This window comes from Plectropomus leopardus, chromosome 21 (assembly GCF_008729295.1).
Source record: "Plectropomus leopardus isolate mb chromosome 21, YSFRI_Pleo_2.0, whole genome shotgun sequence".
Lineage (NCBI taxonomy): Eukaryota > Metazoa > Chordata > Actinopteri > Perciformes > Serranidae > Plectropomus > Plectropomus leopardus.
This window is the reverse complement of record NC_056483.1, coordinates 12,185,751-12,198,227: the sequence shown is the minus strand read 5'-3', so window position 1 is coordinate 12,198,227 and position 12,477 is coordinate 12,185,751. Positions and strand designations below refer to the sequence as shown.

General features: G+C 39.2%; 1 protein-coding gene across 7 annotated transcripts in view; it reads left to right on the top strand.

The window, feature by feature from the left end:
- Window positions 1–12,477, top strand: part of myripb (myosin VIIA and Rab interacting protein b) — a 165,396-nt gene that overhangs the window by 137,566 nt on the left and 15,353 nt on the right. For all 7 annotated transcript variants that reach the window (XM_042510338.1, XM_042510334.1, XM_042510337.1 and 4 more), the window contains 5 exons: window positions 3,071–3,157; window positions 5,918–6,015; window positions 6,220–6,300; window positions 7,027–7,188; window positions 9,784–9,955. In XM_042510338.1, the coding sequence (XP_042366272.1) occupies window positions 3,071–3,157; window positions 5,918–6,015; window positions 6,220–6,300; window positions 7,027–7,188; window positions 9,784–9,955 (600 nt within the window). The remainder of the gene's footprint in view (window positions 1–3,070; window positions 3,158–5,917; window positions 6,016–6,219; window positions 6,301–7,026; window positions 7,189–9,783; window positions 9,956–12,477) is intronic.

The window sequence follows — 12,477 nt, the reverse complement described above, 5'->3', positions numbered from 1 at the left end:
TGCGAGTAGAGATGCATAGGGTGGCATGAAATCAAATACACACTTCTCAAAGTGGAGCCACACACACATTTTTTGGGTGAAGCTACTGTTAAGGCAGATGTTGCCTGTAGTTTGATTTGTAGAGACGTTTTAAAAAAAGTGTTTTCTGGTGGAGTTACAGCACGTCACTGCATGTCACTGTGAAGTAATGTAAGCGTTTGTGATTGCTGGCTTACAGGCTCTGCACTAAAACGTCGCAGTGCTTTGACAAACAGCAGTTCATCTTGCAGTAAAGCTGAAATAGTGTAACGTATCTGACAGCTGGCTGTGTTACTGCTGCTGTCAAGGGGGAATAAAAAAAAAGAAAATACTGGCGTCTTTGATTTTGATGTATTTGTTTTTGTTTGCCCAGCTTCATACTATCATGTGTGGGCTCGTTAAACCACATCTGAAATGATTCTATTAAAAAATTGCAATATTATGCAAAATATATGTAGTTTAGTAAGATGAATGCATCCAATGGCAACACTGTGGTGTGAAAGAGTGACTGCTGTGTCTTGTTGGCGGTCTTGCAGTCGGCTATGGTAGGGATTGGTGAGTGGCTCCTTGAAGGCGGACTTGCACCAAACCGCTGCAAGCATGTGCCCACACACTCCGCCAGAAGTGCATTCAGCCAGAAACTACAGCCTGTCCAATAGGAGCAGCAACAGGATGCTGTTGACTAGATTAATGTTGGAGGTGAAGCAGACCAAGGATGGGAGTCATGGAGTTTGGTTGTGCTTGTGTTTTGTCAGCAGCAGGGGCTGAAGTGTTGGAAGACGGCCTGCATTTTGGATGAGTTTGGTTTGGTTTTGGCTCTGGTTAGTGGATTGAAATGAGTATTAGTGGGGACCAGAGGTGGAACTGGAGCCAGGGTGCTTTTGTGTTTTGTCTGGAGCCATGTTTGAGAGTGGGCGTGGCCTGTGGTCAGGGGATGAGATGGAAATGTACCTTGAATGTGGTCAGTTAAGAGGACTTACTTCCCTTGCTTCAGCAGCATGACTGTATATTCTACCTTGGTGGTCTAGCCTCTGCTGCTCTGTCTGACACTTTGTCTTCTTATTAACCTGAATGTCCATTTATACTCTCTTCATTTTTATAGCGAAACTGATGAGAGGGCACACATTAAATGCAAACCACAGGAGAGTTGTCTAACAGGAGTTAATGGGCCACTAAGGGAATATGTGGTTTTGAAGGCGGGGATGTTGTAACTATTACACCTTCTCTGGGCTGTCAGGACTCTTTAAAGGGATACTTTCCTGGTTTTCAACCAACTTGTGTAGATATATATATATATATATATATATATATATATATATATATATATATATATATATATATATGTATATATATATATATACCAACTGTATCAAAATAATGTGGGTAGTATGTATAAATGAACTATGGAGTTTTGCTGGCTCTGGGGATGTCTGCTTAAACTACAGGCTGCACTTCCATATCTTTGTATTGCCTACCACCCACGCCACCATCACAGACACAAAGACCATAGAAGCTGATCAGGAGACAGACAGAGCCTCCCTCTCTCTCTTTCTTTCTATCTCTTTGTCAAATTTAAATTTGCTTTAATTGCATTAGCAAAAATATTGTAAGGCTAGCTAGGCCTTAACTTTAAAGGTTAAATTGCCTAAAGGCTGTGGGTAATGAAAGCACAAGGACGTCTTCTTAGTTTCTTCAGCTGTTTTTTTTTTTTTTTTTTATGTCTGCTTCATCAACAGGACAACTGATCTCAACTGAACACACACAAAGCATTTCTGATATCACTCCGTAGAAGGTGCATCACCTTAAGTAGTTAACTAACGAAACAATTGACAACAATGTTTTAATTCAAAGTAAAGTAAGTAAAGTAAAAGTAAAGAAAGGGTTAAGTAAAAGGACAGAGTGTGAGGAGATGAACTGCTGCTGTTATGTGTTCTGTCTTTCTTACTTTCTCTCTTTTTATCACTGCACTTCCTATTTCTCGCTTAATATGTTTTCAGAAACATATTTTAATGCCCTGTTAATCTGTAATAGCAAGAGTTTGTGAACAGGAAGTGGTTGCCATATTGTTTCCTGCAAAGTGAAAACAGAGGCCAAAAAGACAGACAACTCAAACATTAAAACTGAGCTGCACTGTTCAGATATAAACCAAGATACTGTTGCCTTGCCTCAAATGTTTTTAGAAACATGTTGTAGCTTAACATTTATCTGTAGTATGAGATCATTTGTTTCCACCTTGTCTGCATTGTCTCAAATGGAGGAGTGCGCATTAGATCACCCACCAATGGGAGCATTTTTTGGTCTGTTACGGCGCAGTGCATTCTGGTAGTTGTAGGTTTTCTGCCTCTTGAACAAAAGGTAATGCACCAGTCCTTTTTCTGTTATCTCTGGTCATGTAGCACCGATTTTAAAAGTATTTGCATCTCTTTACTTTTTACTAGATAGCTGAGTTTTATGTTAGAATCCTCTCTATATTGGTGAAATACGTCTCTAAGTATATCTGTCTGAGAATTATGATCACAAAGTTTCCATTTTAGGTGACAGGAATGTACCTTTGCAGCAACTCTAGATTTTGGAGTTAGTTTGAAAAAGACAACAAATATAGCACTAACTCGCAGGAGACTTGGCCTGAATGAGGTATAAAGAAAACAACACACTACATGCTGATGCAGATGCATGCTGAGGATATGCCCATGATAAGTGCCAGCATGTGATTAGTTTGAAAGGCAAAGGGAATTATGATTTTCTTTCAACTGTCATTCTGTTTCTTTTTTTGTTTTGCACAATTGGGTAAGGCACAAAACAAAAGAAATAAAACTGTGCAATTGACAAGATGACAAAATGGAGTTGGGAATACAGTTGACAAGAGTATAAAAAAGGTTTAGTGGCATTGTGCGCAGTGTAACCTACTTTTAACGTGGTGACAGTGTGAAGGAATATGCAGCTACGTTATTATATGGTATGATATGAGCAGAATATTTGCATTTCTTTGACAGGCTTCAGTTTGAAGGCTTTTATCTGAAAACTTCCTGTGTCATTCTTTCCCTCCCTTTAGAAAGCAGCGTTCACGAGGGAAGCACCGGCAACGACAATGATGGCAGCATCTGTGGCAGCGACTCCGCCTTCTACAGACAGAGTGAAGGTAAGAGATGTGGTGATGAACGGAAAACGTTTCTGTGGCTGTGCAGATGGGTAATTTCAGCCACAATTATAATTGACATTATCTTTCCCACTTTACTGTCGTTACTTGCCTGCTGTGATAGCTATATTGATTTTTTTCCCAACATTTGTCCCTTTTCCCATTTTCTTAAAAGGTTGAGCTCATATGTTTATCGCCTATTAATTGTTGCCTTAGAGACCATTCTGCTAAGGGCATCTGTGTGGGGGGGGGGGGGGTCACATTAGTGCTAGAAACCTCTAAAGTGAATTGAAACACATAGCGACAGTTGTTGTTTGACCATTAAACTGCAAACACATTAAAATTCAAACACATAAATCCACAGGATACACATAAAACCACTGGCACACTATGTCGAACAAATGGACACACATGCACAGATAAAATTATAGCCTCCTACACACCACAGACAACATTTAAGCACACATGCTTGCACCATTTACTGTAAACACACAGTCCTTCATGCACAAATAAATATACAAACAAACAAACAAACAGCTTAAATCTAATGATAAAGTTAATAATCTCCCCTGCCATTAATGATAAATAGTTAATGCAATGATCAAGATCTGCCAATAAGATCCTGGCAGCTCTTGAGAAGCCCATAAACACTGTGTAGGGGTCCCTAATTTAGTCACATATTTTAATTTTAATCAAATTTTAAAATGAGTTGGTGGACAGTGTTTCTATAACATCTTTATTATTATCTCCAAGATAATACATCTGATCCACTTCCTCAATAGCTACATGGTTGTTGTTGCTGCACAACGCATTTGCTACATTAACGTCAAAGCTTGACCCACCTGTAAGCCTAATTTGAGAAATTTAGGGGGAACTCTCCTCCTATAACTCCTATATTTGTTGGGTGTTTACAATTTCATGCGTGCTATAGGAGAAGGATAGTGTGGGCGTAGCGAGTGTGTGGTTAAGCAAGAGAGAGAGTGTCAGTGGCTCAGAGAAGACTGCTGTTGGTGAGCCGAGCAGAACAGAAATTAGCTGTAAAGATGTCAAGTGGTAGTAAATGTACAGCGTAGGTTTCAGTTTGACCATGAATAAATTGTGCTGCCCTGGCGGCAAAACAAAGTCTCCCCTGTGCTTCCTGCCCACGGTCTGAAAGCCGAAGCAGGAACGTTATCTTGCTCTGTTTTCTGTAAGATCAACATTTGAGGCTGTGGGCAAGTTCATAACTGTCACGAGATGTAACCTAGGTCTGGTCTGTTTAACAAAGTAAGACAAGTTACACAATAGCACTTCAGATGAGTAATTCAGAACAATAAATAACTCACCAGTTCACTGTCTACGTGCCAAACAATAAAATTGCACAATTATATTTTTGAATATATTCAATTAAAGCAGTCCTCAGTTATTTGTCTCAGATATATCTTAAGTATGTCATATGACGTCCCATAACAATTTACCCACAGTTTACTATATTGAACACACAAAGCCCAGCCATTAACTTGGTTTCACCAAAGTCTTGTTTTATATGGGATTATTTACATAAATGAATGTATTCAAATCTATACTCTTTCAGCTAATAGGTAAAGGTTGGAATAGAATTTGTGTAGAGAAAAGGTTTCCAATCGTTTGGCCCCTTAAAAGGGTACTCCATCTTTTTGGTATGCAGCTCTAAAACACTGCTGAACCCAGTGGACAAAAGAAAATATAAAAACTGATGCAGCAGAGCCAGACTCATTGCCTTGCGTTTTATTTCACATATTTTTCCTCCTTGTGAAAACCTGCTGTATTATTAACTACAATACTACTTGGATGCTGACAATCCATTGCAAAATACAGGTGTTATACTAGAAGCGGCTAATGTAACCTTGAGCCACTGGCTTCAAGCAGACATGATGAGCAGCTACAGAGTTCTCGTAAATGTACTTCTGTCTAACTCAACACCCCCACATTTTGCAAACTTGTAGTCTTCAGCCCAATCTGATGCCTAACACAGCTCGCCCTGGATCCCCAAAAGCCTTTACACATTTTTTTTAAAGCATAAAAACTCCCCAGGACCTGTAAACCAACTTTGATGCATAAAATCAAATAAACCCTTTTCCACCAACGTTAGCATGTGCAGGTGATAGATGTGTTTCCATTTCTGCCAGTCAAAGCTGATCAGAGCTGGAGCTGATACAGAGTCAGTGAACGGCAATTGTGACCTTTCCCACTAAATGAAAATGCCAGATATCAGCAGGTTTGTGTTTTTTGTGCAGTAGGAAAGGGGCTTTAGTGTCTGCTTGCACGCCCCTCTCACAGCTTGCATGTGTCCACCAACAGTTGTAATCCAAAACATCCAAAAGCATTTATTCAAATTTGGTAAGTGAGAGAATGTTTATCTCTTCTTTAATATCCACCCAAAATGTTTTAAAGAAAAAAAAATCCCCTTTTAAAAAAGCAACAAAAAAACGTCTTCTAAACCCACAGGCCCGCAGGTTTGGAAGGCATGCTTTCTTTGAAAAATTGTGGTGATTTCTTTTCCTGCAGAGATACGAGCTAACCCCTCACAGTCCTCAAATCTTAGAAATGACCCTGGTTTTAAGTAATTGCACTTTATTCTTGCAATATGTTTTATTTCATTCTGTTTTAAGCCCATGTGTTAAATGTGTGGCTGGACCAGTTGGGAACCACTTGTCTAGAGGTTATTAAACAGGTGTAATATCTCAGAAATGTTTATGTAATGTTTGTGTGTGTGTGTGTGTGTGTGTGTGTGTGTGATATTAGGACACAGTATGGCAGAGACGCTCACAGTCGCCCTGCGTGTTGCTGAGGAGGCTATAGAGGAGGCCATCGCTAAGGCGGAGGAGTTCAGCGACAGCTTGGTGAGACATCTTTCTGTTCCTCATCTAACTTTGTTTTTTCTCTCTGTCTTCGTCTTTTCTTTTCCATTTGCCCCCTTTTCTATCCCTTCTTTCTCTGTCATGGCCTCTTCTGGCTCTCAATATGAGCGGGATGAAGTCATGGTTTTTTGTCAAGAAGCCTCTTTCAGCAGAACATACTCTTCATATTTGTGTGTGTGTGTGCAGGAGAAGCAGAATGAGGCTCGGTATCTGCAGGACCACAAAGAGGAGCTCATAGAGGAACTTGCCACAACAATTGTACAAAAAGTAGGTTGAGTAAGCTCTTTTTTTTTGCAATTTTCTTTTCCCCTGAAAGCGTTAAGTGTCGCTAATGTCATTCAAATGCATGCTAGAAAATGAAAATGTAACTCATCCGGCTGGGTCCCACCTCTGTCTTCCCTTTGACGGTTTGACTGACAGATCAGTGGACCATTACGATGTTAAATAAAATAATCTCCACTGATGTTACATTTTGGTAGAGAGATGGCACAGGAACACAGGCAGTTTAAAGTACTTTTCTTCTTTTGAAATTGGGATCACAAAACCATTTGAGAAAAGGGCAGAGAGCCTTTGAATGTGATATCTAAATATGAATTAAAATTCAAATGACTACCGCTTTGATTTTAATCGCATCTTGTCATTTGCATACACATAGTAAGTGGAGACAGAGTTTGCGGTTGTTTGATTGCTTTCCAGCTTTAATTAACATTTGTTGGCCATCAAGTCTTTGAAGGTGAAATTAAAAAATGTATTTTTATCTTAACTCTGAGGATGCTGGTGCATAATAATACATGAAAATTTAAATGGAAGCTGAATTATTGGTTTAGAAGTTTCATTACAGCAAATTATTCATGCCGGAGTGTAAACATAAAATGCTGTTATGGGACTGCGTTTGCAATTATCATTATTATAATTTGTTGTTTAAAAAAAGCTTTGCAATACACACCTCGCAGCTCTCTCACGTTGTCGCCTTTCTTCTCCTTTCCTCCTCAGATCATTCAGAGGAGGAAGCGTTCAGAAATGCAGACAGAGTATGACTTTGTCTGGCCTCAGCCTCAGTCCCTGATCCAGCCCAGTGAACTCCCCTCTCTGTCTCAGCCTCAAGCTTCTTCACAAGGACCACAGGACCCCCTCAAGACCTCCTACTCTCTCTGGGTCAGTCTCTACCTCCACTCAAACTCTAAAAACAAACAAAAAATGCCAGCCATATCCGGTGAAGTCAAAACAAAGCTGTCCTGTCGGCGGGTGTAAACTGCTGAGTCTTGGCTAGAAGCGTGTGTTTAAAGAAGGGCGGTTTGGTTTTCTCACTTCATTTCGCAGCACGTACAGTATAATGTTCCTCTGTCTGTGTTTTGGTACGGGTTCCTCTGGGTGGACCAGCTTGCCGTCTCTGTGTGTTTGCCAGGTTTAGAAAACACAGGAATGTGTTTGGCAGAAAATCACTGTACTTTTCAGTTGCACCTCTCATGCGTGTGGTGACGAAGCATTTTGTTTTGGTCTCTTTCTTTGTCTGATGTTCTCTGTAGATCCTAGCTGTTGTGTTGAAAACCAGCAGTGAGGAGTCTGACTCAAATGAATTTTGTAAATTGACAGGATGAAGGTTATCTCTAAAATTCACCATGATGTGTATTATGATGCTGTTTTGGAAATCATGCAGGTACTCAGAGGAATTAATGGACATCTGGCTGATTTAAATACATACACAGAACTATATGCAAACAAGGTATATTGGTGTTAGTTACGCTTAAGGTATACTGGTATTGATACTAGTATCATCATTTTGTAACCGACTGTTTGAAGTGTTTTATGGCGGATTTTCAATTTAAGAAGGCAAATAAAAGCATTAGAAATATTGCAAATATGATTTAAACCAAGTATAAGCCAATTCTGATTGATACCTCAGGGCGGAAGAAAATCCAAAGACAACAGTTCCCAGGTTTGAGAACAGCACACACAATATGATGACAATACTCAGGTTACATGGACACGCAGAGATATATATAATACACACAAGAGCGCATACACACAAATCAACAGTACATACACACCTGGCTGCCATTCACGCTGCTAGTCAGCAGGGACTCGTGGAGATTTGTCATCGTCCCGTGTGTGAGCGAAGCATCAAAGCTGCGCTCCCCTGGCCTCGTCGTTCTGTTTCCCGCTGTTTCACTCAGGGAAGATCAAAGTCCTGTGAAATACGGAGGGATCCTCCTCAACTACACGGCCCGCTGTGGGATGGGCTCTGTTTATCAGCTCTCTGCAAACGCTCACTAAGACACTATGCATGAAAATACACACTAAAATCTGCCTTAACATTGATCCTCAGGGTAATCTTAATGGTGCATCCCATCCGTCATAAGAACTCATATATTTTATGTAATTCTTCTGTGCCAGACTTAAGTACAGTTTACATTTAAACATACATGTCACTATATCAGTTTTTTTCCACTTGGCCGTTGAATCAAGATCTGAATGTTCACCAATAAGATTTTAGTAAGTTTGTGCACCTGAATTCTCTGTATTACCTGTTTCATTCTCGCTGGAGAAGCTTCTAAATCCATATCCTAGGAACAAACAAAGTTTAAACGGTCTCGTTTAACTCTTCAAACCTGAGCAAAGTGGTTTGATTTTGTTTATAACATGGGAAGAAGGCAATAAGCAGAAGAAGAAATGACCCATAAATTAACAAGAAATCAGTCAAATGCACGAGAAAATTACTGGAAAATTTGTTTAACCCCCCCCCCCAAAACAAAAGAGAAATACTTGGAAACAAAGTGCTTAAAAATATAATACTTGTGTAACTTAATTTTAAATCTGCAATTATTTAAGTAAAGTTTTCCTTAGCTTTTTTCTTTCCTTAGACGTTTTTTGCTTGCTTTTTTTTAAAAAAAAAAAATCAAAATCTACTATTTTTTTGCAAATTGTGAAACATTTATTACCAAGTTGCTCATTGTCATTTTCCCATGTTTCCGAAAGCAATCAAACTAATTTGCTCAGGGGTCAAAGCTTAAAATACTTGTGGAAGGCATCTGAAAGCAGCAAAAGAAAAGTGACGTTGCTCAAGGCTTCAAAGGGTTAATTCAACTTTAATATAACCAGAAAACTTTGTCCCCAGCCTAAATTAGTTTCTTGTCAGTGAGAGGATTGAAAATGTTTGTTTTTTTTGCCAAAAGTTTGGAAATGTTTCTTTCATTATACATTTAAAATCAAAAGTTCAGGTGGTTGTATAAGAACCTCATCTCAAATACTCGTGTAAAAAGACTTGCAGAGCCTCTGCTGCCTGCATTGAGTATTTAGTTGTTTTCTAGCTCCACCTGCTGATGAGATTATTGACTCACAGCCGCAGATGCACAGATTTCTGCCCAGACAGGAAGTACATTGGCCAGCTGGACCAAGTGCTCTCCTTTATTTTATGTAATTGCTATAATTTGGGTATTATATGTGACTGTTCTTGGCCATCCTGCTGCTGCCTTTGTCCAAGTAGTAATAACTTGTCTGGAGCTGCTTTGACTGAATGTCTGTCTGACGCTTTAAATTTCTAACGCTGTCAAACATCTTCTTCTCGAAAGTTTCTTTGAGGAAGACAATGATGTCTGACCTCTGACTTGCACTGTTAAGTTTATGTCAGCAGAAGTGCATGCCCCTCTGTGACTCCACATTTTGTATTTTATTCTCGACAACATTTTTTGCTCATAAATCCTATTTCGGATGCTCAAACCAGCGTGTGTGTTTGCATGTGTGTGCTTGCAGCGGTCACGATCAGCATTCTCCCTCACCAGTGACGACTCTCCAGAGAAGGGTCCAGAGGAGGAGGAGGGTGCCGGAGCGGGTGGCAGCTTGCAGGACTACACCTCTCTGAAGAGAGAGGGAAAGGCCACATCTCTACCCAGCTGGAAGAGCGTCGACCGCCTGGACAACTCCAGTAAATATCACACTCTCAGACTCTGTTTAATGCCAGTTTATTTAACCTTTATTCAACCATAAAAAAAACATCTTGAAATTAAAAAGTTTTTTGAAGAGTGCCAAGCCAAGATAGATGGCAACATGAGTTACACACAGACAATACATAACAAATATATAATAATAAATACTGCTGCATACATAAAGGCTACTTTACCAAACTCTTGTGTGTTCTAGGTATAGTAGATAAGATCATAGTCTTTGAAACAAGAGAATAGTCATATTCAGTGCTTTACTTAATGTACACACATAAATTATGTTTGATGTAAGCCAAGAATAGCTCTGTAAATAAGAAGATGCCAGAGAAAAAGTCTACAAGAGAGCCACCCAACTGCAGCATACAGGACAGAGTGATGTAAGGGGCTTACAGGTGATGATGAATCTTAATTCACCATGATACACAAAATCCAGAGCATGCTAACACTGAAAAGGTGCATTCATGTATAATACATCTCCATAATCAAGCAGAGTCAAGAATGTAGCATAGATGAGCCTTGTTTTGGCCACAAAAAAAAGTTCCTATTCTTAAAATAAAAACCCAGTTTCAGCTTTAGCCTTTTCACAAGAAGTTCAATATTTAGCTTCAAAGTTTGCTAAACAGGCTTCGTTTGAGTCCTCCTGATACCAGATGCAAATGCAATGCGTATCCTATTTGTTGTAGGATCATCTTATTGCACAATGTGATGATGGAGTTGGACTTTCTTACAGGTTAGGTATATTAAGAGTAAGAATGTAATTTACTTGCACAAAGGTTAAGGGAACATTTTGGCTCCTTTATGATTTTTTTTAGGTAATGTAAATGCAAAATATAGGTATGTCATATTTGCTGTTTCACTGACATTTATAAAAGTCATACTAGCCTTATTAAGTGTTACTTTAAAGCAGTGCTTTACTCAAATACTCATATTGATGAAGGAGGATTAGGACCTCATTGGGAAAAATAATCTTAGATTTCAAGAATAAAGTCATGATATACCATACATCCTTAAAACGTAAAATAATAAATCAGCAAAGTCTAAAAATATTTTAATATTCCAAAGGCCTTTTTTGCCTAAAGCTGCAACATTTTTCTCATAAATTAAGAGTTTAATTATGTAATATAACAACTTTTTCTCGTAAATTTTTGATTTCAATCACATAACATGATAGCTTTTGTCTCATAAAATTAGAACTTTACTGTTAATAACTATTTTCCTCAAAATTTTGACTTTGTTCTGGTAATATTATAACTTATCAAAATCTAAAATGTTTTTTTCCAACATGGTCATTTTCCTCCTTTGTAAACCCCTACTTGCTGAAAATGTCCAAATAATACGTATTTAGTCTCCTAATTGTTGAAGATTAGCTGTAGTTGCTTGAAATAAAGTTCCCAAATGTTTTACAATGGTAGAAACCAATAAATAATTTATAGAAACTTCTCTTTGTACTTATGTAGGAAAGGAGTATAAAAAAAATCCACTGCTGAACTATTTATTACAGACAGGGACGGTCCGTCTCTGGCTGTAATAACATGCCCTTGCCTGAGGGGCGACAGAGAGTCACTGCAGCCTCTCAGGACTTCCCTTGTGTAATAACACATCCCGGCCTGAGGGGCGATAGCGACTCACTGTGGCTTCTCGTCTGCCGCGGGACAGGAGGTAAAAGTTGAGCTGAAAGAAAAAAAACAAAATCAAAACCGTCGAAACTGACCCGCGGGGCACAGAGTCGATGAAGCCTAGATGTTACTATCTCCGTGAGGACCGTTTCCCCAAAACAAACTGCCCTCGGAAAGAAGCGACGTAAGAAGAAGCAAAACTAGAGTAAATATCTGTGTGGCTTTCTAACTCTGGAGACACTGGAGACAGCTGTTGGAGAGCTCAAAGATGCAGTTTGATCCTGAACTCGCAACGTTTCTTTTAGCCTGGTAAGTAACATCTGACAATGACTATGTATCTTTAGTTGATCCAATGACAACACAAATAGTCGGCTTACAGTTCGCCATGAACTTTAAAGATGGCGTGATGTGACCGTTTCTCATTAACGTTGCTAAAACTGAGCTAAGTAAGCTAAGCTAAGCTAAAAAGCTGTAAAGTCAACTATACACAATTGGGGCGCATGGAGATCATAACATAGCAGTCTTATTTTGACCGGCTGTATTGTTGCTCTGCTGTCAGTTATGAGTTGCTTTATTTATGGCTGACTGTAAATTATGGTTTTGTGGACACAGTAGCAGACTAACTGAAACAAGCTAAGCTAAGCTAAGCGCTAAGCTAAAAAGCTATAAAGTCAGCAGTATACAAACGCTACCTGAAGATCATAAGTGACCGGCTGTGCTCTGTCTCTACTGTCAGTTATGAGATGCTTTTATTTTTGACTGGTGACTGTAAACTGCGATTGAATGGACACAATAGCACGCTGACTGAAATATTGACCATACCAGTTCACCTTACTGTAACCACTCGGCATTACTGTTATGAGATGAGGCATGATGAAAAGTTTGTACTT